This window comes from Salmo salar, chromosome 04, assembly GCF_965601325.2.
Source record: "Salmo salar chromosome 04, fSalSal1, whole genome shotgun sequence".
Taxonomy (NCBI): domain Eukaryota; kingdom Metazoa; phylum Chordata; class Actinopteri; order Salmoniformes; family Salmonidae; genus Salmo; species Salmo salar.
Genome location: NC_138294.1, coordinates 76,480,348 through 76,506,445, shown reverse-complemented (window position 1 = coordinate 76,506,445; position 26,098 = coordinate 76,480,348). Strand labels below are relative to the sequence as shown.

The 26,098-nt window shown below is 42.1% G+C and overlaps 1 protein-coding gene across 2 annotated transcripts in view; it reads left to right on the top strand.

Moving 5' to 3' along the window:
- The window catches only part of rasa4 (RAS p21 protein activator 4), a 76,447-nt gene that overhangs the window by 38,033 nt on the left and 12,316 nt on the right, over positions 1 to 26,098 (top strand). For both annotated transcript variants that reach the window (XM_014197850.3, XM_014197849.3), the window contains 8 exons: positions 840 to 921; positions 1,061 to 1,195; positions 1,846 to 1,937; positions 7,972 to 8,089; positions 10,013 to 10,166; positions 12,811 to 12,875; positions 23,258 to 23,370; positions 23,741 to 23,933. In XM_014197850.3, the coding sequence (XP_014053325.1) occupies positions 840 to 921; positions 1,061 to 1,195; positions 1,846 to 1,937; positions 7,972 to 8,089; positions 10,013 to 10,166; positions 12,811 to 12,875; positions 23,258 to 23,370; positions 23,741 to 23,933 (952 nt within the window). The remainder of the gene's footprint in view (positions 1 to 839; positions 922 to 1,060; positions 1,196 to 1,845; positions 1,938 to 7,971; positions 8,090 to 10,012; positions 10,167 to 12,810; positions 12,876 to 23,257; positions 23,371 to 23,740; positions 23,934 to 26,098) is intronic.

Here is a 26,098-nt window from a genome sequence, read left to right as displayed (position 1 = left end):
AAATTATCTTTTCACTTTGACATTATGGAATATTGTGTAGATCAATAACAAATTACAATTAAATCTATTTAAATCCCACTTTGTAACACAACAAAATTTGAAAAAGGTTCAAGGGGGTGTGGACTTTCTATATGCACTGTATAGTATATAAAATGGATAAATCAAATTTTTGACTGCAATGGGCGTTTTTTAAATGTTTTATTTTGAGTTTGCGCTGTAAACATAGCTTGATAAATCAGCGATAGTCTGGTTTAGGCTACTACAAACATACAGTTCCATCTATGTATTGTTCACAGGTTTGAGCGTTAGGTGCATTGGGCACACAGCTTCCAAACTCCGTGAACTCATTCTTCATAAATACCTGGGGCGTCGTCTGTGCTGTGGGTATTTCAGTCCATCTGCCGGAGCAGCTGGATTCACACAGACAGACATACGCCCGGCTGACTCTAGATACCACAACGAGGCGTGTTGATTACTTTCTCTGAGCTCATCCCCAATGATCTCATACTAACCTCACCTCAAATAGTGAGTGGGAGGGCATTTTTTGTGATTGAGACTAGACCTGTGGTGATGGGTTAAAATATAACATTGGTTTTCTTATAATTACTTCAGGTGCACTTGATTTTGCTTGCCTGGTGTGCGTGTTTGCACTTTTGGGACTATACCATTGATCCCATTGCACCGGAGAGAACTTAATCAACCGCCTTCTGATGTGTTTGAAAGAAGACATACTGTTTTGAGTGACCCAGATCTGATGGAGAGTGGAGATGCAATGTGCTTCAATGTCAACTAATGTGTAAAATGCTCAACTTTCGTTTTTGTGTGGGTTTGTTCTTCAGAGACCTTGCAAAAAAGGATCGTAATGGAGCGTCGGACCCTTTTGTCAGAGTACGATACAACGGCAAAACCCACGAAAGTGCGGTAAGCCAAAGACCTGCCCACACCCATGGTCCTTACATTAAGATATTTAATACATTCATTGGAAAAACTTTTTGAAACAGCCCTTTTGACTTGTGAATTGAATATAGGAATCTGCGAATGGATGTCTCTGTGGTTTCAGGTGGTTAAGAAGTCCTGTTACCCGCGCTGGAACGAGAGCTTTGAGTTTGAGCTGGACGATGCCCCCCTGGACACCCCTCTGAGTGTTGAGGTGTGGGATTGGGACCTGGTCAGCAAGAATGACTTCCTGGGAAAGGTGAGAAGTCCAGTTGGGGTAACTTTCCCAAAATTCCCAGGTTTCCCAGAAATCCCGGTTGGAAGATTCCCGGAATCAGAAAGGAATAAGCAGGATAACCTTAGGAAAGTTACTGGAATTTTGTAGCCCTAGTCCCAAGTCTGAATAACAGTGGTGTGAAGCACTTACTTTTTAATGTAGGTGGTTTGGTCGTGTAACCTTAACACAGGTCGTCAGGTCTTAGTCATCTCCCTAAGCTAATACCTAGGCTTTAACTCAGTAGGATTATTTTGTAAGGAGTGGTATTATGTTGTGCAGGAGACCTGGGGTTTGAAGCCTGGTCAGTCACAGCTGAAAAGTGAAAAATATGTGGGCACCCCCCATAAGTGTTTTAAATATGAATGGATAATTGGAACCCTGGTTATGTCCATATTCAAAAAAGAGTCTCAGAGTAGCAGTGCTGAGTTTAGCCTGTTAGGCAGGGGGGACCTGACCCTAGATCAGCACTCTTACTCTGAGAGGCTTGATAAATACGGGCCATGTTCTGTAGATGTCAGATTTAGACACACAGGATCACAACATGATAAACACTACTCTTCATATACATTGAATACAATTAGTTTACAATGTATTGTAATCAAATGTGTTGATGTTTATTCTCCCCTGTTCAGGTTTTGTTCAACATCCACAGATTGCAGTCAGCCCACCAGGAGGAGGGCTGGTTTCGCCTGGTCCCTGATAAGCCCAAACATAGTCAGCATGAGTGAGTATCAATGGGTTGCCACCATTATCATAAATGCAAACAAGTTTTTTTTTGCACCAAGGAAACAACCGTTAGCTGACAATATAGAAATGGCTTGGTGACATGCAAGCTCCTCTATCCAAGTTTTTTTGTTTTATTTTATACCCACATGGCAGTCATGGACATTGAAATCTAATAATTATTGGTATTGGCCAATGTCAATAAATAAGTAAGGAAACACAAAGGGTAAAGAAGAGTGACAAGTACGTAGTATCCTCATAGAGTAGTGTTGTAAATTAGGTGGAGGAAGCAGGCTCCGGTAATTTGTTTTGTATCTCACAGTCCAAAGGGGTACACTAAGATGGAAGCTAGATCTATTCAAGGTTTTCTGAAGCTAGCCAGCTTCAGTTAGCTTTTTATGCGCATGGGAGTGTAGTGTGTCAGTGCGCGTGCATATGTACGCATGTGTGTACGTGCATGCATGTGCGAGCGTGTGGGCGGGTACATCTGTTCCGGTCCATGTGCTGACAGGAAGTGCTAATCCTTTTCCCGGGCTAAATCCCTGGTTTATTTCTCCTCCATAAAGGATCATTTGGCCATGTGGACTCTGGGCAGGGATTAGAGAGAGAGAGAGAGAGAGGGAGGGAGGGAAACTGTGAGGAGAGGAGGAGTGGGGCTTATGTAAAAGGAAGAGGGCTCTAGCAGGATATGCATCCTTTTTGGACAGGAGGGGACAAAAGCAGTATGCCCCTGCGGGAACCCAGATTAGTGCCAGAAACAAGGGCAATGTAGGGAGATTGGGCCGGCTACATGGCTCGCTGGCACTGGCGGCCATTGGATGTTGTTCTTTCAGCTGGTGGCTGGTATTGAGAGACAAGGAATCTCCGATTTGAGAGGGCATGCTCTTCCTGGTGCAGTACATAGCCGTAGAATTACAACCCTAGAACAGCTTTCCCATTCACTTAAATGCCATAATGGGTGAACTGGTGGCCATATTGTGTACCCATAGGAGTACATTTCTATGGACATAGCACTGCTTTAGGTCATTTTGTGCAGCCATTCATAAAATCATTGTCGTGAACACCATAAAGAATGACGTTATGTATAACTAATGTCATGTCATCATGCTTTTCCATAAGCGTCTTTAATCATCATTACCAGCTTACAAGCATGCAGCTTATGATCTGGCCCTAATGTGTTTGTAAGCAAATGCTAATTGTTATGCATGTAAGTACTTCATAAATGGTTGTATTATAGACCAGTGCATGACTGGTGGTGGATTGTGTGTGCTGCTTTTCATTCTCACCGTTTACTTGATGTTTCCCATTAATAAAGGGAAATCCAAAATATTGGTCTCTCTACCCTAACCCCTAACCAATTAGTGGCTTTCACTAGGAGAAGATTGGTCGACACTGTAGAAACCTGTGGAAATGACTACCAAATAAGGACCTGAGGAGACCAGATAGATGCGCTATTAGTTACAGGGACCATAGGTCAGTGTATTATATATTTAGTGCTGCATACATCAGGAAGTGGTTGTAATTGTAAGATTAAAAAGCCAAACCTTTTACTGTACAGTATGAACATAGTGTATGCATCCCAAATGGCACCCTATTCCCTTTATAGTGCAGTAGTTTTGTGGGAATAGGGTGGCATTTAGAATGCAGACAGTGATTTAACCACCATCCCTTCTCCCCCAATTAATCAGTATAACTCCACCAACTTAACATTTCCCCAATGGCCTCATTCTAATGTCTTCTGTCTTCATTTTATTTTTATGCTCATTCTATTTTGGATTCTATTTATGAAATTGGTTCTCAAAAGTAGTATAGTTGAATCTGTAGCGATGATGTAATGGCAAGTATTTCAAAAGGAAAATAAAGGATTTAAATACATTCTGGGGATATTGAATTAGGTTTTGATATGAAAAAATCCTACATTTCCCTCTCAGGCGATGCGTAACATTGTTTTGGCCGGTCACGATTATTGATGGACATCTGTCTGTCACTGCTCTCTCACTTTCCATTTTCAGAACCGGGAAAGAAGGGAGGGCTGTTAAAATGTCATGCCAATCCCAAACAAAGGATTATTCAGCGGTGTCTATGTTGCTCTCCAAGCAATAACTTTTAACAAGATTTACCTCCATATTCATGATGTCACCCGTAGTTATGAAATCGCAACAATTGAAATCAAATGCCATGATGAGTACTGGTACTGTTGAGATGTCAAACCGTGGTTACACTATATAATAATGTTCATGAATAAGCGATTACATTGTTATAAATGCTTTATATTTTTTTTACCGATAATACACTATTCCTAAATAATTTATTAATGGTTATTCATGAAACTTATACAAACAATTTTACGTTTTGGGCAGTGTCTGCATGGCAACCCATTGAAAGTCGGTTTTCACCAGAGGACTTTGATCAACTCTGTGGTAAAATTCTCAGATTAAGCCCACGTAATCCTTGTCTTCTCAAATTATCTTCTTTCTTCCCACTCTTTTCAGCCAGTCAAGCTGTTGTTTATATTGTCTCTTTAAAAAAAAAAAAAAAAAAACCCACCTCTGGACTTCCTCTTGATTAGATTTCTGACAGGCGGTTGCCATCTGGGGCCTGCAGTCTTGTTGACTAGTCGTGTGTGTTTTGTGCCAGGAAATTATGAGTGTCAAATCTGGATCACTCATCCAATCCTTTATATGCCAGCTCCTCAGTAGAGGGTTGTGCATCCTCCAACCAGGATTTCGGGAAAGTTACTGAAATTTTGAAACCCTAATGCAGTGCTGTGTGGGCTTGTGGATATCTTTTAAATGGTTGAGCTTTTTTTCCCCCCTGAACTTTACAAGCCTTTATGTTCTTGATTTCTTACCACTTTGTACTATTCCCTCAGCTTCACCAAGCACCCTAGCTTCTATAAAATTAAGATGGTTTTGCTCACAGTGCTAGTAAGACTGTCAATTTTGTTCCATATGGCTTGATGAGTAACTTTCCCTAATTTAAATGATAATGCCCGAGAAGCCGGTGTTTGGAGGATATATTAGCACGGGTCGTGTCCGTAGATACAGAACAAAAAGACTGAATGACTGGGTCGCGTCTCTGGCAACCGAACCAATAGAACGAACGACCAGCCGGCTTGGGAGCAACCCTAGATTTGTTTCGGGACTATATCTTGTGGAAGGGTGAAATAGTATGAGGGCCGACAAACTGTGCCAATATATCCTCCAAACACCAGCTTTGAGGGAATTATCACTTTTATACAACAGGTAACCAACATATTCAAATAATGATTTACATATTTATATGAAAAATATATTTTGATTTAATTTATTCATGCTATTTCATCCTTCCACAAGATATAGTCCCGAAACAAATCTAAGGTTGCTCCCAAACCGGCTGGTCTTTCGTTCTATTGGTTCGGTTGCCAGAGACGCGACCCAGTCGTTCAGTCTTTTTGTTCTGTATCTACCGACACGACCCAGTCGTTAGTATGGCAATGAAACATTTAGAACGGTCTGGCAACGTTCTTATACCTTGCTTGCTAGCTAGCCAAGTACGGCTAACTTAGTCACGTAAAACAGTGCAGACAGAATAACAACAGTATCTGCATTTGTTAAAGCTGTTTTCTAGTGACATTTATTTGGATACATCCATAACAATGAACTAATGAGGCACGATTTTGCCTGGCATAGAAAATGTGCTCTCTATTTAGGACACTGTTCAGAGGAGCTAGCCAACAACACAGCGAACACAACTTCAAACTGAGCTGGAAAGACAGCACACTAGCTGCACTTCGCTTCAGTGCACTTCGTTTTTCAATTCACATTTCTTTGTATATATCCATAAAAATGATGCCAGCTGATTTTATGATTTCGACTGGCTGAGAAACACTTCCTGCCTCTCTCGCCCCGACACCCAACCCCTACACGTTCATTACTATGGGAGACAGCAAGGCTTATACAAATCTCCACTGTTGAAAAATAAAAGTTAGTTTAAAAGAAATGTGAGATGATGTCTAGATGATTGCGCAGTCAGATGGAATAGAGTAAATTGGAATTTTAACATCGAAGATTTAGCTGGTGCAAATTTGTGTAATATACACTTGCTGGAATGCGGTTTTAACCAATCTGCATTCAGGATTAGACCCACCCATTGTATTAATAACCACATTCCACAGTCTGGGCCATTCTTACCACTATTGGAAAAGTGTTTTTCAGATCTTTTTTCCACTTTGACTTTTGGCCACACATAAAGGTTGACTGTGTTGTCGTGCTGAATGTAGTCTGTAATGTACTTGTATAGTAGGGTGTGTTCAAAACATTGTCTGACTGTCTTTTTAACACACCCTGAAATTACAGCCCTTACATTGTTTATATACAGTACCAGTCAAACGTTTGGACACAGCTACTCATTCAATGGTTTTTCTTTATTTTTTACTATTTTCTACATTGTAGAATAATAGTGAAGAGAGAAACTATGAAAAAACACATATGGAATCATGTAGTAACCAAAGAAGTGTTAAAGAAATCAAAATATATTTTATATTTGAGATTCTTCAAAGTAGCTACCCTTTGCCTTGATGACAGCTTTGCACACACTTGGCATTCTCTCAACAAGCTTTATCTGGAATGTTTTTCCAACAGTCTTGAAGGAGTTCCCACTTATGCCCAGCACTTGTTGGCTGCTTTTCCTTCACTCTGCGGTCCAACTCATCCCAAACCATCTCAATTAGGTTGAGGTTGGGTGATTGTGGATGCCAGGTCATCTGATCCAGCATTCCATCACTCTCCTTCTTGGTCAAATAGCCCTTACACAGCCTGGAGGTGTGTTTAGGGTCATTGTCCTGTTGAAAAACAAATGATAGTCCCACTAAGCGCAAACCAGATGGGATGGCGTATCGCTGCAGAATGCTGTGGTAGCCATGCTGGTTAAGTGTGCCTTGAATTCTAAATAAATCAGACACTGTCACCAGCAAAACACCATCACACCTCCTCCTCCAAGCATTACAATAGGAACCACACATGCGGAGATCATCTGTTCCCCTACTGTGCGTCTCACAAAGACATGGTGGTTGGAACCAAAAATCTCAAATTTGGACTCAGACCAAAGGACAGATTCCCACCGGTCTATTGCTCATGTTTCTTGGCCCAAGCAAGTCTCTTCTTCTTATTGGTGTCCTTTAGTAGTTGTTTCTTTGCAGCAATTCGGCCATGAAGGCCTGACTCACACAGTCTCCTCTGAACAGTTGATGCTGAGATGTGCCTGTTACTTGAACTCTGAAGCATTTTCTGAGGCTGATAACTCTAACTTATACTCTGCAGCAGAGGTAACTCTGGGTCTTCCATTCCTGTGGCGGTCCTCATGAGAGCCAGTTTCATCATAGCGCTTGATGGTTTTTGCGATTGCTCTTGAACAAACTTTCAAAGTTCTTGAAATTTTCCGCATTGACTGACCTTCATGTCTTCAAGTAATGATGGACTGTTTCTTTTTGCTTATTTGAGCTGTTCTTGCCATAATATGGACTTGGTCTTTTACCGAATAGGGCCATCTTCTGTATACCCAACCCTACCTTGTCACAACACAACTTATTGGCTCAAATGCATTAATAAGGAAAGGAATTCCACAAATTAACTTTTAACAAGGCACACCTGTTAATTGGAATGCATTTCAGGTGACTACTTCATTAAGCTGTTTGAGAGAATCCCAAGAGTGTGCAAAGCTGTCACCAAGGCAAAGGGTGGCACCTTTGAAGAATCTCAAATATAAAATATATTTTGATTTAACACGTTTTTGGTTACTACATGATTCCATATGTGTTATTTCATACTTTTGATGTCTTCACTATTATTCTACAATGTAGAAAATTGTAAAAATAAAGAAAAATCCTTGAATGACTAGGTGTGTCCAAACGTTTGACTGGTACTGTATATATTTAAGTTTGAAGATTTTTTTTTATTTATTCATTTTATTTGTATTTTCTGCAAGGGTTTGTCCCCAAAATATTTCCCTTTGTTTTGATATGACTTCCCATTAAGTTCTTTTCTACTCTGTTCCAGGGGCACTCTAGGATCTCTGCGCCTGCAGCTGCGCCTCCGAGATGAGACGGTCCTGCCCTCCGGCCACTACCAACCACTTACGGAGCTGCTGTGCCAATCCGTGGGCCCCCATCTTAATGTGAGCACCAAGTCAATGCCACTCCTCAGTCTCTCAAGTGTCGCCTGGGTTGCATAAGATCAGGGGTAATCAGCTCCGGTCCTCGAGGGCCACAGGCCATGTATGCTGGTTTTCAACCTTTGCATTTTAACCAGAGACTGAGTGAACAGTTTTTCTAAACTATTTTAAGTAAATTAAATAAACTCGGCAAAAAAGAAACATCCTCTCACTGTCAACTGTTTATTTTCAGCAAACTTAACATATGTAAATATTTGTATGAACATAAGATTCAACAACTGAGACAAACTGAACAAGTTCCACAGATGTGTGACGAACATAAATGGAATAATGTGTCCCTGAACAAAGGGGGGGGGTCAAAATCAAAAGTAGCAGTCAGTATCTGGTGTGGCCACCAGCTGCATTAAGTACTGCAATGCATCTCTTCCTCCTTATGGACTGCACCAGATTTGCCAGTTCTTGCTGTGAGATGTTACCCCACTCTTCCAACAAGGCGCCTGCAAGTTCCCGGACATTTCTGGGGGGGAATGGCCCTAGCCCTCAACCTCCGATCCAACAGGTCCCAGACGTGCTCAATGGGATTGAGATCCGGGTTCTTTGCTGGCCATAGCAGAACACTGACATTCCTCTCTTGCAGGAAATCACGCACAGAACGAGCAGTATGGCTGGTGGCATTGTCATGCTGGAGGGTCATGTCAGGATAAGCCTGCAGGTAGAGTATCACATGAGGGAGGAGGATGTCTTCCCTGTAATGCACAGTGTTGAGATTGCCTGCAATTACAACAAGCTCAGTCCGATGATACTGTGACACACTGCCCCAGACCATGACGGACCCTCCACCTCCAAATTGATCCCGTTCCAGAGTACAGGCCTCGGTGTATCGCTCGTTCCTTCGACGATAAACGCGAATCAGACCATCACCCCTGGTGAGACAAAACCGCGACTCGTCAGTGAAGAGCACTTCTTGCCAGTCCTGTCTGGTCCAGCGACGGTGGGTTTGTGTCCATAGGTGACATTGTTGCCGGTGATGTCTGGTGAGGACCTGCCTTACACCAGGCCTATAAGCCCTCAGTCCAGCCTCTCTCAGCCTATTGCGGACAGTCTGAGCACTGATGGAGGGATTGTGCATTCCTGGTGTAACTCGGGCAGTTGTTGTTGCCATCCTGTACCTGTCCCGCAGGTGTGATGTTCGGATGTACCGATCCTGGGCAGGTGTTACACATGGTCTGCCACTGCGAGGACTATCAGCTGTCCGTCCTGTCTCCCTGTGCGCTGTCTTAGGCATCTCACATTACAGACATTGCAATTTATTGCCTTGACCACATCTGCAGTCCTCATGCATCCTTGCAGCATGCCTAAGGCACGATCACGCAGATGAGCAGGGACCCTGGTTATCTTTCTTTTGGTGTTTTTCAGAGTTAGTAGAAAGGCCTCTTTAGTGTCCTAAGATTTCATAATTGTGACCTTAATTGCCTATCGTTTGTAAGCTGTTAATGTCTTAACGACCGTTCCACAGGTGCATGTTAATTACTTGTTTATGGTTCATTGAACAAGCATGGGAAACTGTGTTTAAACCCTTTACAATGAAGATCTGTGATCTGTGTATCTTTTCTATCTTTGAAAGACAGGGTCCTGAAAAAGGGACATTTCTTTTTTTTTGCTGAGTTTAATGTGCTTGGTGTTAATCCTGATTCAATTAATCCTATATTGTGTTGATTTACTGCATGGTATGTGGCACAATAAAATGTGCCTCTTAGCAGACTGTTTAATCCATAGCAATTTACAGTACAGAATTCATTTTTAGTAGGTGTACCTCTGTAGGAAATGAAAACCAAAACCTTGATGTTGCCAAAGCCGTGCTCTTACCACCTGAGTCACACAGGACCACCAGCGCTTGTGATGATAATTCTTGGCTTGGTATCATAGGGCAACTGGCCAGATTTGATCATGCTCATCGATGAGACCACTACAGCCGAGAGTCGACAGGAAGTGGCCACCAACCTGGTGAAGCTCTTCCTGGGTCAGGGATTGGCGAAGGAGTTCCTTGATGTTCTCTTCAAGCTGGAGTTGGACAAGACTAGTAAGTCAGACTTCACACAGCTAAATTGGAGTTGGACAAAACTTGTGTTCAGCACAGCCCAATAATGTGGAATGTTTCGATTTAAATATATTATGTCAAATGAGAACAGTCCTTAACTGTGGTGTATTGGCCATATACCACACCCACTCGGGCCTTATTGCTTAATAATACCACAGTGTTGGTGAATACTCTTTTCTGATTGCCTAGAAGGGCATTATAGAATGAACATTTAAAACCAGATAACAGGACAGAAAAGGTAAACCAACAACCACACAAACTGAAATTGGATACATTGTAAACATGTTCAACAAGGGAAAAAATGATAGCTAGCATTCCAAAAACAAATCAGACACATATTTTTTGGGAGCATCAGATGACCTAACGTGGTGAGTGACGAACATGCATGAATTCATCCTGTCCCCTCTGCCGCTAAAGCTGTCAAATCCTCCCATGTTTCTAGTTTGACTAGCTGTTTTCATGCAATGTAATGTGATCTCCTCATAATTAACAGTCTGTGTTGATGAGTGTCCTGACAAGAAGGCTAACTTTTTTTTACAGGTTTGTTATTAAGCCACATGAAAGTTCACAAGTTCCAGAAGGCATTTATGCTAAAAAAAAACATCTTGATAAAAACAACAAAAACGTTAAAAAGCCTCTCCTGTGAAGTAATGATGTGCGACATACGCCTAGCTTCTTGAAACTGGTCACACATATCCTCCAAATACCGGCTTCAAGGGCATTATCACTTTTATACAACGCGTTATGAACATATTCAAATAATGATTGACATTTTCATTTTAAAAACATTATTTTTAGGGATTTATTTATACGATTTGTCCTTCCACAAGATATAGTCCCGACACACATCTAGCGTTGCTATCCAAGCCAGCTCATGCTATTGGTTCTATCTATTTGTGTTCTAAATGTATGGGCACAGTTTTTTGTTCGAAATGATCCGTTGCCATGATGGCTGGCAACGTTCCAACTAGCTGCATTTGCATTTGTTTAAGCTGTTTTCTAGTTATTTTTTGGGGGATACATCATAACAATGAGCAAATAACCGATTTCGCCTGGCATTGAACATTTTCTCTCGCCAGACCACTGTTCAGAAGAGATCGCTAACACAAACTGAAGCTGTAATGACAGCAAACTACAGTGAGGGAAAAAAGTATTTGATCCCCTGCTGATTTTGTACGTTTGCCCACTGACAAAGAAATGATCAGTCTATAATTTTAATTGTAGGTTTATTTGAACAGTGAGAGACAATGACCCAAAACACACGGCCAAGGCAACAAAGGAGTGGCTCAAGAAGAAGCACATTAAGGTCCTGGAGTGGCCTAGCCAGTCTCCAGACCTTAATCACATAGAAAATCTGTGGAGGGAGCTGAAGGTTCGAGTTGCCAAACGTCAGCTTCGAAACCTTAATGACTTGGAGAAGATCTGCAAAGAGGAGTGGGACAAAATCCCTCCTGAGATGTGTGCAAACCTGGTGGCCAACTACAAGAAACGTCTGACCTCTGATTGCCAACAAGGGTTTTGCCACCAAGTACTAAGTCATGTTTTGCAGAGGGGTCAAATACTCATTTCCCTCATTAAAATGCAAATCAATTTATAACATTTTTGAAATGCGTTTTTCTGGATTTTGTTGTTATTCTGTCACTCACTGTTCAAATAAACCTACCATTAAAATTATAGACGGATCATTTCTTTGTCAGTGGGCAAACGTACAATTTTTTTTTTGACATTTCTTTGTATACATTTTATCCATAAAAATTATGCTGATTTAATGATTTCGACTGGCTGAGAAAAGCTCCCATCCTGTCTGTCTCAGAAAGCTGGAGATCAACTTTCACTATTGAAACAATGCTGCAAATGTAGGGGAGACAGACAGCAGTTCTTACAAATCTCCGCTGTTGAAAACCAATTGCTAGTCTTAAAGAAATGGGAGATACTGTCAAGATGCTTTTTACAGTGTAGATCTAGTATATAAATTGCCTGGCTGAGCTGAGACAGTGGATTGCTCAGTCAGATGGAACAGAGTAAATAGGCATTTCAACGTCATAGATTTAGCTGGTGGTTATTTGTGGAATACACACCGGCTGGAATGTGGTTTTAACCAATCAGCATACAGGATTAGACCCATCTGTTGTATAAAGCCCGGTATAATTCAATGGCTATGAAGTTAATAATTTTGAGCTGCTTTTGAAAGCAAAAGTCGAATTGAAAACATTGGCATTGTTGAATTAAATTTTCAAAATAGCAAGCAAGGAGGATGCTTTGGTTTACTAAACTAGCAAGTCTGTTTGGTTACCACGTCAACTACTGTAGCTAGCTTGTAAACTTTAAGTGTGACAACATCCACGGAAGTAGCTAGTACACTTGCAAGCTACTTCAGTGGATGTTGTCACATTTCTACTGGCAAATGAATGCATTTCTAGTGGAAAATGTAGCTTTATATCCATGGTATAAAAGGGATAATAAACTCAGGACTCTATGCGTTGTCTCGAAGATACCATCAATGGAGTTGCATTAAGTTCCACTCAGCATCCACGTCGTGCTATATTTTCCTGAGTACGCATAGCCCCTCGTTGATTATCCCTTACGTATTTCATTGCTGGCTGTTCTTTTTGATCTCTTTCCTCAGGTGAACCCAACACCTTGTTTCGCAGCAACTCCTTGGCATCGAAGTCCATGGAGTCATTTTTAAAGGTAAACCCTCTTTCCAGCAACATGTCTATATACATATATGCCTTCAGAAAGTATTCAGACCCCTTGACTTTTTTTGTTGTTGTTGTTAGGTTACATCCTTATTCTAAAATGTATTAAGTTGTTTTTTCCCCTCATCAATCTGCACACAATACCCCATAATGACAAAGCAAAAACAGCTTTTTAGAAATTCTTGCTATTTTATTCAAAATAAAAACTGGAAATATTACTTTTACATAAGTATTCAGACCCTTTACTCAGTACTTTGATGAAGCACCTTTGGCAGTGATTACAGCCTCGTCTTCTTGGGTATGACGCTACAAGCTTGGCACACCTGTATTTGGCAAGTTTCTCCCATTCCTCTCTGCAGATCCTCTCAAGCTCTGTTAGGTTTGATGGGGAGCATTGCTGCACAGCTATTTTCAGGTCTCTCCAGAGATGTTCGATCGGGTTCAAGTTCGGGCTCTGGCTGGGCCACTTAAGGACGTTCAGAGACTTGTCCCGAAGCCACTCCTGTCTTGGCTGTGTGCTTAGGGTCGTTGTCCTGTTGGAAGGTGAACCTTTGCCCCAGTCTGAGGTCCTAAGCAGGTTTCCATCTGTACTTTGCTCTGTTCATCTTTGCCTCAATCCTGACTAGTCTCCCAGTCCCTGCCGCTGAAAAACATCCCCACAGCATGATGCTACTACCACCACCATGCTTCACCGTAGGGATGGTGCCAGGTTTCCTCCAGACATGATGCTTGGCATTCAGGCCAAATAGTTCAGTCTTGGTTTCATCAGACCAGAGGGTCTTTAGGTGGCTTTTAGCAAACTCCAAGCGGGCTGTCGTGTCTTTTTACTGAGGAGTGGCTTCCTTCTGGTCACTCTACCATAAAGGCCTGATTGGTGGAGTGCTGCACAGATGGTTGTCCTTCTGGAAGGTTCTCCCATTTCCACAGAGGAACTCTAGAGCTCTGTGAGAGTGACCATCGGGTTCTTGGTCACCTCCCTGACCATTGCCCTTATCTCCCGATTGCTCAGTTTGGTCGCGCGGCCAGCTCTAGGAAGAGCCTTGGAGAATTATGGCCACTGTGATCTTGGGGACCTTCAATGCTGACAATTCCTTTAACCTCATGGCTTAGTTTTTGCTCTGACATACACTGTCAACTGTGGGACCTTTATATAGACAGGTGCGTGCCTTTCCAAATCATGTCCAATCACATTGTAGAAAAATCTCAAGGATGATCAATGGAAACAGGATGCACCTGAGCTCAATTTCGAGTCTCATACATAAGTATTCAAACCCTTTGCTAAGGTATTTCTGTTTTCACTTGGTCATTATCGGGTGTTTTGTGTAGATTGCTGAGGCTTTTAGAAAATGTAATCCATTTTACAATAAGGCTCTAACGTAACAAAATGTGGAAGAAGTCAAGGGTTCTGAATACTTTCTGAAGGGGGGGGGGGGGGGGGGGGGGTGTGCGTGCATGCGTGGGTGCGGTACCAGTCAAAAGTTTGGACACCTACTCATTCCAGGGTTTATTTATTTTTACAATTTTCTACATTGTAGAATAATAGTCAATACATCAACAATGAAATAACACACATGGAATCATGTAGTAACCAAAAAAGTGTTAAACAAATCCAAATATATTTTAGATTCTTCAAAATAGCTACCCTTTGCCTTGACAGCTTTGCACATTCTTGGTATTCTCTCAACCAGCTTCATGAGGTAACCTGAAATGCATTTCAATTAACAGGTGTGCCTTGTTAAAAGTTAATTTGTGGAATTTCTTTCCTTCTTAATGCGTTTGAGCCAATCAGTTGTGTTGTGACAAGGTATGGGTGGTTTACAGAAGATATCCCTATTTGGTAAAAGACCAAGTCCATATTATGGCAAGAAAATCTAATTTTTATTTGTCACATGTGCCGAATACAACAGGTGTAGACCTTACAGTGAAATGCTTACTTACAAGCCCTTAACCAACAATGCATTTTTAAGAAAAATAAGTGTTAAAGTATGAAGTAAAAAATTAAGAAAACACTAAATTTATTAAGGAACATCAATAAAATAGCAGTAGTGGGGCTATATACAGGGGGTATCAGTACAGAGTCAATGTGTGGGGGCACAGGTTAGTCAAGGTAAGATGTACATGTAGGTAGGGGTAAAGTGACTACAGGGGGGAAAAAAGTATTTGATCCCCTGCTGATTTTGTACGTTTGCCCACTGACAAAGAAATGATCGGTCTATAATTTTAATGGTAGGTTTATTTGAACAGTGAGAGACAGAATAACAAAAAACTCCAGAAGAACACTTGTCAAAAATGTTATAAATTGATTTGCATTTTAATGAGGGAAATAAGTATTTGACCCCCTCTCAATCAGAAAGATTTCTGGCACCCAGGTGTCTTTTTTTCAGGTAACGAACTGAGATTAGGAGCACACTCTTAAAGGGAGTGCTCCTAACCGCAGCTTGTTACCTGTTTAAAAAAGACACCTGTCCACAGAAGCAATCAATCAATCAGATTCCAAACTCTCCACCATGGCCAAGACCAAAGAGCTCTCCAAGGATGTCAGGGACAAGATTGTAGACCGACACACGGCTGGAATGGGCTACAAGACCATCACCAAGCAGCTTGGTGAGAAGGTGACAACATTTGGTGCGATTATTCGCAGATTGAAGAAACACAAAAGAACTGTCAATATCCCTCGGCCTGGGGCTCCATGCAAGATCTCACCTCGTGGAGTTGCAATGATCATGAGAACGGCGAGGAATCAGCCCAGAACTACACGGGAGGATCTTGTCAATGATCTCAAGGCAGCTGGGACCATAGTCACCAAGAAAACAATTGGTAACACACTATGCCGTGAAGGACTGAAATCCTGCAGCGCCCGCAAGGTCCCCCTACTCAAGAATACATATACATGCCCGTCTGAAGTTTGCCAATCAACATCTGAATGATTCAGAGGACAACTGGGTAAAAGTGTTGTGGTCAGATGAGACCAAAATGGAGCTCTTTGGCATCAACTCAACTCGCCGTGTTTGGAAGAGGAGGAATGCTGCCTATGACCCCAAGGACACCATCTCCACCGTCAAACATGGAGGTGGAAATATTATGCTTTGGGGTTGTTTTTCTGCTAAGGGGACAGGACAACTTCACCGCATCAAAGGGACGATGGACGGGGCCATGTACTGTCAAATCTTGGCTGAGAACCTCCTTCTCTCAGCCAGGGCATTTAAATATGGGTCGTGGGTGGGTATTCCAGCATGACAATGACCCAAAACACACGGCCAAGGCAATAAAGGAGTGGCTCAAGAAGAAGCACATTAAGGTCCTGGAGTGGCCTAGCCAGTCTCCAGACCTTAATCCCATAGAAAATCTGTGGAGGGAGCTGAAGGTTCGAGTTGCCAAACGTCAGCTTCGAAACCTTAATGACTTGGAGAAGATCTGCAAAGAGGAGTGGGACAAAATCCCTCCTGAGATGTGTGCAAACCCGGTGGCCAACTACAAGAAATATATATACGCATATATTTATGTGTGTGTGTATATATGTGTGTGTGTGTATATATATATATATATATAGTATGTGTGTGTGTGTGTGTGTGTGTGTGTGTGTGTGTGTGTGTGTGTGTGTGTGTATATATATAAAAATATATTTATGTGTGTCTGTATGTGTGTACATACATACATACGTATATGTATGTGTGTGTGTGTGTATATATACACACACATATATGTGTGTGTGTGTGTGTGTGTGTGTATATATATATTTGTGTGTATATACCTGTGTATGTATGTATGTGTGTGTGTGTGTATAGATAGCACTGATTGACAATAAATTTCACATGCTGTTGTGCAAATGGAATAGACAACAGGTGGAAATTATAGGCAATTAGCAAGACACCCCCAATAAAGGAGTGGTTCTGCAGGTGGGGACCACAGACCATTTCTCAGTTCCTATGCTTACTGGCTGATGTTTTGCTCACTTTTGAATGCTGGTGGTGCTTTCACTCTAGTGGTAGCATGAGACGGAGTCTACAACCCACACAAGTGCCTCAGGTAGTGCAGCTCATCCAGGATGGCACATTAATGCGAGCTGTGGCAAGAAGGTTTGCTGTGTCTGTCAGCATAGTGTCCAGAGCATGGAGGCGCTACCAGGAGACAGGCCAGTACATCAGGAGACGTGGAGGAGGCCGTAGGAGGGCAACAACCCAGCAGCAGGACCGCTACCTCCACCTTTGTGCAAGGAGGAGCAGGAGGAGCACTGCCAGAGCCCTGCAAAATGACCTCCAGCAGGCCACAAATGTGCATGTGTCTGCTCAAACGGTCAGAAACAGACTCCATGAGGGTGGTATGAGGGCCCGACGTCCACAGGTGGGGGTTGTGCTTACAGCCCAACACCGTGCAGGACGTTTGGCATTTGCCAGAGAACACCAAGATTGGCAAATTCGCCACTGGCGCCATGTGCTCTTCACAGATGAAAGCAGGTTCACACTGAGCACGTGACAGACGTGACAGAGTCTGGAGACGCTGTGGAGAACGTTCTGCTGGCTGCAACATCCTCCAGCATGACCGGTTTGGCGGTGGGTCAGTCATGGTGTGGGGTGGCATTTCTTTGGGGGGCTGCACAGCCCTCCATGTGCTCGCCAGAGGTAGCCTGACTGCCATTAGGTACCAAGATGATATCCTCAGACCCCTTGTGAGACCATATGCTGGTGCGGTTGGCCCTGGGTTCCTCCTAATGCAAGACAATGCTAGACCTCATGTGGCTGGAGTGTGTCAGCAGTTCCTGCAAGAGGAAGGCATTGATGCTATTGACTGGCCCGCCCGTTCCCCAGACCTGAATCCAATTGAGCACATCTGGGACGTCATATCTCGCTCCATCCACCAACGCCACGTTGCACCACAGACTGTCCAGGAGTTGGCGGATGCTTTAGTCCAGGTCTGGGAGGAGATCCCTCAGGAGACCATCCGCCACTTCATCAGGAGCATGCCTAGGCGTTGTAGGGAGGTCATACAGGCACGTGGAGGCCACACACACTACTGAGCCTAATTTTGACTTGTTTTAAAGATATTACATCAAAGTTGGATCAGCCTGTATTGTGGTTTTCCACTTTAATTTTGAGTGTGACTCCAAATCCAGACCTCCATGGGTTGATAAATTGGATTTCCATTGATTATTTTTGTGTGATTCTGTTGTCAGCACATTCAACTATGTAAAGAAAAAAGTATTTAAGATTATTTCATTCATTCAGATCTAGGATGTGTTATTTTAGTGTTCCCTTTATTATTTTTTTTTGCAGTATGTGTGTATATATATATATATACACACACACACACACACACACACACACACACACACACACACACACACACACACACAGTTGAAGTCGGAAGTTTACATACACCTTAGCCAAATTCATTTAAACTCAGTTTTTCACAATTCCTGACATTTAATCCGAGTAAAAATTCTCTGTCTTAGGTCAGTAAGGATCATCACTTTTATTTTAAGAATGTGAAATGTCAGAATAATAGTGTAGAGTGATTTATTTCATCTTTTATTTCTTTCATCACATTCCCAGTGGGTCAGAAGTTTACATACACTCAATTAGTATTTGGTAGCATTGCCTTTAAATTGTTGAACTTCGGTCAGATGTTTCAGGTAGCCTTCCACAGGCTTCCCACAATAAGTTGGGTGAATATTGGCCCATTCCTCCTGACAGAGCTGGTGTAACTGAGTCAGGTTTGTAGGCCTCCTTGCTCGCACACGCTTTTTCAGTTCTGCCCACAAATGTTCTATAGGATTGAGATCAGGGCTTTGTGATGGCCACTCCAATACCTTGACTTTGTTGTCCTCAAGCCATTTTGCCACAACTTTGGAAGTATGCTTGGGGTCATTGTCCATTTGGAAGACCCATTTGCGACTAAGCTTTAACTTCCTGACTGATGTCTTGAGATGTTGCTTCAATATATCCACATAATTTTCCATCCTCACGGTACCATCTATTTTGTGAAGTGCACCAGTCCCTCCTGCAGCAAAGCACCCCCACAACATGATGCTGCCACCCACCTGCTTCACGGTTGGTATGGTGTTCTTCGGCTTGTAAGCCTCCCCCTTTTTCCTCCAAACATAAAGATGGTCATTATGGCCAAACAGTTATATATTTTTTTCATCAGACCAAAGGACATTTCTCCAGAAAGTACAATCTTTGTCTCCATGTGCAGTTGCAAACCATAGTCTGGGTTTTTTATGGAGGTTTTGGAGCAGTGGCATCTTCCTTGCTGAGCGGCCTTTCAGGTTATGTCGATATAGGACTTATTTCACTGTGGATATAGATTATTTTGTTCCTGTTTCCTCCAGCATCTTTACAAAGTCCTTTGCTGTTGTTTTGGTATTGATTTGCACTTTTCGCACCAAAGTATGTTTATCTCTAGGAGACAGGACGCGTCTCCTTCCTGAGCGGTATGACGGCTGCGTGGTCCCATAGTGTTTATACTTGCGTACTATTGTTTGTACAAATGAACGTGGTACCTTCAGGCGTTTGGAAATTGCTCCCAAGGATGAACCAGACTTTTGGAGGTCTACAATTTTTTTCGGAGGTCTTGGCTGGTTTCTTTTGATTTTCCCATGATGTCAAGCAGTGACACTGGGTTTGAAGGTAGGCCTTGAAATACATCCACACCTCCAATTGACTCAAATTTCAATTAGCCTATTAGAAGCTTCTAAAGCCATGACATCATTTTGTGGTATTTTCCAGGCTGTTTAAAGGTACTGTCAACTTAGTGTATGTAAACTTCTGACCACTGGAATTGTGATAGTGAATTATAAGTGAAATAATCTGTCTGTAAACAATTGTTGGAAAAATGACTTGTGTCATGCACAAAGTAATGTCCTAAACGACTTGCCAGAACTATGGTTTGTTAACAAGACATTTGTGGAGGAGTTGAAAAACAAGTTTTAATGACTCCAACCTAAGTGTATGTAAACTTCCGACTTCAACTGTATTTAGTATATTTCTTGCATTAAAGGTCAAATACAGCTGTTTTTATCTCATTAGCAAAAAATGTCTGGGTAACAATTAAGTACCTTACAAAGCGCGTTTCCATCCAAAGTTATGTGAAAAAAGTCACGATATCTGTGATGGAAACAAGTTTTGGTGCAACTTTATAAATTCCGACATGGACATGGTGGGATCGTTTTGTCTCTAAAATTAATTACGTGAGAAATTGTGGTGAAAACACCTATATGCGCAAATATTGATATAACAACCATCATATCGAATTACATTTGGAATCATGCAATATGGTGTGTGTGGTCCTTCCACGACGACTCGGAAAACCATGCAGTTTTAGGCTACAGATTAAATAAATTATGATGAACTTCACAGGGTGGTGAAAGTGCACGGTGCTCTTGATGCTCCTTTCCAATAAATATTGAGGGTCTTATTCTGGTGGCATGATGATAGACGCTTGACTGCCGTTTGACAAATAAAAATATTCTCGTTTATCCTTAATAATCTCATGCGTAGACTAACCTACCCGGCCGCACAGCCTACCCACACTATGCGAGCAGTTGGCTAGAGTGCACGTGCCAAGACCAGAGTAGGCACATTTGATATTTAACACATGTTTTTGTGACAACTATCGGTACAGTTAAATGCAATGGAAACACATTGAACTTTATATTTTTATTCGGTACATGAAAACTTCAGCGAAAAATTACATTGTGTGCCGTATGTAATCCCTCATTGATTTGGTATCTGCAACTAGTTAATTTGGTGGAAACACCACTGGTGGAAAATGTGCGTATTTTTGAAAATTTGCCTGAAAATCTGTCGCCAATTGGATGGAAACTAGATACTGTGATTGTTTTTAACGGTCAAACATAAAACAAACGGCTTCTTAGCAAAGAGCAATTTCTCAAGCAAGAATTTATCAAGGACAGTCATAATGGTCCGAGTGGTGAGGGGAAAACTGACATCTAGCGGAGAGGTTTGGAACTCTTTCTTATTGGTCTATAAACTAATTTCCCACCTGGTGATGTCACCAAGCAGGCCAAAACTCCTTCCCACCAAAACATGCTCTTACACTAAAAGGGCATAATCATAATTTTCACAGTATTATTCTGCACAAAGTAGATGTCCTAACCGACTTGCCAAAACTATAGTTTGTTAACAAGAATTTTGTGGAGTGGTTGAAAAACAAGTTTTAATGACTCCAACCTAAGAATGTAAACTTCCAACTTCAACTATATGCACACACACACACACACATATATATGAGAAAACGGATGTTTTTGTTTTGTATTATCTTTTACCAGATCTATTGTGTTGTATTCGCCTACATTAATTTCACATTTCCACAAACTTAAAAGGTGATTTGAGTATGTCATTTTGGGCAGAAATTGAAGAAAAAAAAGGCCCTAAGCAAACAACAAAATGCTCATTCAGAGGCGGCGCTCCTAGAGGCCGGGGACTGTAATGCAGGCAAACTTTAATTCATTTGACCTAATTTCTACCAGCATGTTACAAAAAAAAAACACAAAAAAAAAACAAAAACTCGACCACCTTTACTCCACACACACACAGAGATGCGTACAAACCTTTCCCTCACCCTCCGTTTGGCAAATCTGACCATAACTATCCTGATTGCTGCTTAAAAGCAAAAACTAAAAGCAGGAAGTACCAGTGACACGCTCAGTAAGGAAGTGGTCAGATGCTAAGCTACAGGATGGTTTTGCTAGCATAAACTGGAATATGTTCCGAGATTTTTCTGATGGCAATGAGGAGTACACCATATCAGTCACTGGCTTCATCAATAAGTGCATCGATGACGTCGTTCCCACAGTGACTGTACGTACATACCACAAGCCATGGATTACAGGCAACATCCACACTGAGCTAAAGGGTAGAGCTGCTGCTGTCAAGGAGCGGGACTAACACGGACGCTTATAAGAAATCCCTCTATGCCCTCCGACGAACCATCAAACAGGCAAAGCGTCAATACAGGAATAAGATCGAATTGTACTACACCGGATCCGACGCTCGTCGGATGTAGCTGGCATTGCAAACCATTACGGACTACAAAGAGAAGCACAGCCGCGAGCTGCCCAGTGACACAAGCCTACCATGCTATTCACTGACTACAGCTCAGCGTTCAACACCATAGCGCCCTCAAAGCACATCACTAAGCTAAGGACCCTGGGACTAAACACCTCCCTCCGCAACTGGATCCTGGCCTTCCTAACGGGCTGCCCCCAGGTGTTAATATTAGATTTTGTTCACCAGCTGTTATTTACAAATAGACACAGACCTCTACCCCTTGTCTTACCGGAGGCAGCTGTTCAATCTCAACATCAATTGTTCAGAGGAGACTGCATGAACAAGGCCTTCATGGTTGCTGCAAAGAAACAACTAGTAAAGGACACCAATAAGAAGAGACTTGCTTGGGCCAAGAAACACAAGCATTAATTGACATTAGACTGGTGGACATTTGTACTTTGGTCTGGAGTCCAAATTGGAGATATTTGGTTCCAACCGCCGTGTCTTTGTGAGTTGTGGTGTGGGTGAACAGATAATCTCCCCATATGTATTTCCCACCGTAAAGCATGGAGGAGTAGGTGTTATGGTGTGGAGGTGCTTTGCTGGTGACACTATCTGTGATTTATTTAGAATTCAAGGCACATTTAACCAGCATGACTATTACAGCATTCTGCAGCGATACGCCATCCCATCTGGTTTGGGCTTAGTGGGACTACCATTTTGTTTTTCAACAGGACAATGACCCAACACACCTCCAGGCTGTGTAAGGGCTATTTGACCAAGAAGGAGAGTGATGGAGTGCTGCATCAGATGACCTGGCCTTCACAATCCTCCGACCTCAACCAAATTGAGATGGTTTGGTATGAGTCAGACCTCCGAGTGAAGCAAAAGCAGCCAACAAGTGCTCAGCATATGTGGGTACTCCTTCAAGACTGTTGGACAAACATTCCAGGTGAAGCTGGTTGAGAGAATGCCAAGAGTGTGCAAAACTGTAGAAGACATAATAGAAGGCGAGGCAAAGGGTGGCTATTTGAATAATCTCAAATATAAAATATATTTTGATTTGTTTGACACTTTTTTTGGGGGGGGGGGGTTAACAAATACTGAATCATGTAGTATTTCATAGTTTTGATGTCTAATATTTTTCTACAATGTAGAAAATAGTACAAATAAAGGAAAAACCCTCGAATGAGTCGGTGTTCTGACCGGTAGTGTTTTTACATGTGTATTGAAGGATATCCATTTTACGATGATTTTAATTCATAAGCTATGTTTTCATTCAAAAGTGGAGCATTGGACAGATGCTTAAAATGTTTTCCCACAAATACTGTAGCATGGTGGCCATTTTGCCATCTGACTACCACAGGTGGCAGGAATGCAGTATCTGCACAGGCTTCTTGGCCCCTTGATCAACAGGATCTTTGAGGAGAAGAAGTATGTAGAGCTGGACCCTAACAAAGTGGAGTTGAAGGAGGCTGGGTAAGATTTCAAGATGATGTGGGCAGAATCTACCTCACACCCAGTGTTGATTTAGTGAAGGTGCTGGAGGCAAAAGGCAACTGGAGAAATAGGAAAAAGTCTTTGTACACTTCCCGTGAAATACATATTGCTTTAATTGTAGCTGAGCTTTCAGTCAGTCGATGCTCCGATGAAGGTTGACTGACCGAAAAGCTCAGGTAAAATTTTAAGAAATGTGCATCTGACTGGAAGTGTGCAGAGACTTTTTCCTAGTTTTCACAAGAAAAGATGCATCTTAATTTTCATACTTAGGGACACATGCTACATCTCATTATTCATTGTCTGACTACTGTAGATGACTTGTGTGCGTGCGTGCGTGTGTGTTGTGTAGGTGTACGGGCCTCCACCGGGTGCACACTGAGGCTGAGGTGATCCAGCAGAGCACCAGCCTCCTGCAGTCCTACCTTTCTGAGTTGCTCCATGCGATCGTCCAGTCAGCCTCCTACTGCCCTGTTGCACTCTGCCAGGCCTTCCAACAGCTCTACCAGTGCGTCAACAAGCGCTTTCCTGAGCCTGAGTATAGGGTTAGTACAACAGCAGTGTTTCCCCTAGCATTGTATAGGTGGGGTCCTATATGAATCCCATCTAGGGCTGTTATGGTCACCATATTACCGCCACACCTGAGTCAAATTCAACAGTCACGGTAACTAGGCTCCAAAACTGCTCTGATTACGCTGACGGTCATTAGTAGCCTACCAAACTTGCTAACTGCCAGTCGCTAATGGCCTGGTACTCAGAACTCTATTGTCCTTCTAATCACTCTGTCATCAATGCACACTAAATCCAAAATCAAATGAAACACTTCATGAGAGCCCATGAGCTCATTTTGCGCAACATTTCTATAGGCTGTGCAATTGTGACTCACGACCTGGATTCAGTCTTATGTAGCAAAATTTGAAATAGTTTTTTACATTGGATAAAAGTATAGACTCAGAGCTACAAAATGGTATATCATACACTGCATTTGTGGAACAATGTGAAAGTAATTCTGCTTTCAAAGTTGATCAACTTGTAAACTCACTTTTGCAGAAATGGCCTTTGAATGTTTTGGAATGTAGTGAAGAGCTATTCTTTGTCTACACCCATTCAGCATCGTTCACACCCTCTTAAGCTTTAGCTCCACACATCTCATTTCGCTCTCGGAGTGCACACTTGACTCTCTGGCCGATGATTTGTTTACGTCAGCTAGGGACGTTAGCTAGCTAGCTAACAGTACACTTTAGCTAAAGACGTATAGCTAGCTAGCTAGGTAAACAATGGTTGCAGTCCAAACACTTAAGACACACCCTATCCTCTCAGACCTCAAATTAAGTGGACACTTCTGATGACGTCTGACGAGTATACACTTGCAGGGCGAGGGAAGGAGGAATGATTTTTAAATGGACTCCCCTTGCCCCAGAAATTCGTCACTCATTCATTCATCCCACGATGATTGTGTTTTCAGCCGTGTATGTTCACACACGTCACGTTAGATAACGAACCAGCCAGCTAACATTACCTAGTTAAACAACAATGATTAGCGCCAACAATGCCACAGTGCTGTGAGCTAACCGACCAGGTAAAATTTTAGCTAGCTAACATTAGGCTCCAACTAGAAAAGCAAATGGCTCTGGGATACGAATAATAACGTCAGCTAGGGAGCCAGCCAGCTAACGTTAGCTAGCTAACAGTATACTTTAGCTTAAGACATGTAGCTACGTAAACAATGAAGCTAGCTAGGTAAACAATGTGTAAGATCACACACGTCACGTAACAAGCCAGCCAGGTAACGTTAGGTAGTTAAACAACAATGAACACAGTGCAAAATCATGGCGTTACTACCAAGCATGAATACGGCTCTGGGATACGAGTAATAATGTCCGCTAGCTAGCTAACAGTACACTTTAGCTTGAAATGAAACCACTTTCTGTCAAGATTAGAAACGTGTAATATCTGAAAATGTAGCTAGCTAAAGCTAGACTGTCTTACCTGTATACATCATCATGCATGATGGATGAAACTCCCTATCAGGAATGCCATACCACGGTTGCCCTTAGTTTGAAGATGTAATCCGAAAACAGGTGTTTTCTGCGTCTCTTTAGCTATCATATTCTAATTCCACTGATTTCAAAACTTGATCCTCCAGAAAGTGGAGAGCAACTCTTATGCAGCTCCACTACACAAGACGTTTTTTTTTGTTAAAGCCACATTGGACAGGATTACCAACACGGACTGACAAGCTCAAATAGACAGAGTCCTACAGTATATGGCAGACCAATCCAAACTCATCTCTCGGCATGTCCAGCCCACTCATTATCTCAGCCAATCATGGCTAGTCGGAAGGTTGCTGTCTTTTTGTGTGGCTTAACCAACAAGGCTTGTAATTTAACACTTTTATTCGTATTTACAGATGGCATACAAGTTTGTTATTAAGGCACATGAAAGTTCACATGTTCGAGAAGGCATTTCTGCCCAAAAACGCATTTTGATTAAAAAAATATATTTTTTACATTCAAACGGCTCTCCTGTGAAGTCGTGACTTGCGACATATGCCTAGTTTCCTTAATCGGGTCACAATTGTGTGAGAGAACAACGTTTTGATGGCCTCTATTAAAAATAAGTGGATACGATCAGCTTCCTCTATTTCTCAACTTTTCTAATATTAAGCACATTGCTTCGCTTTTACATTTTAGCGTATGCATGTTTTCCA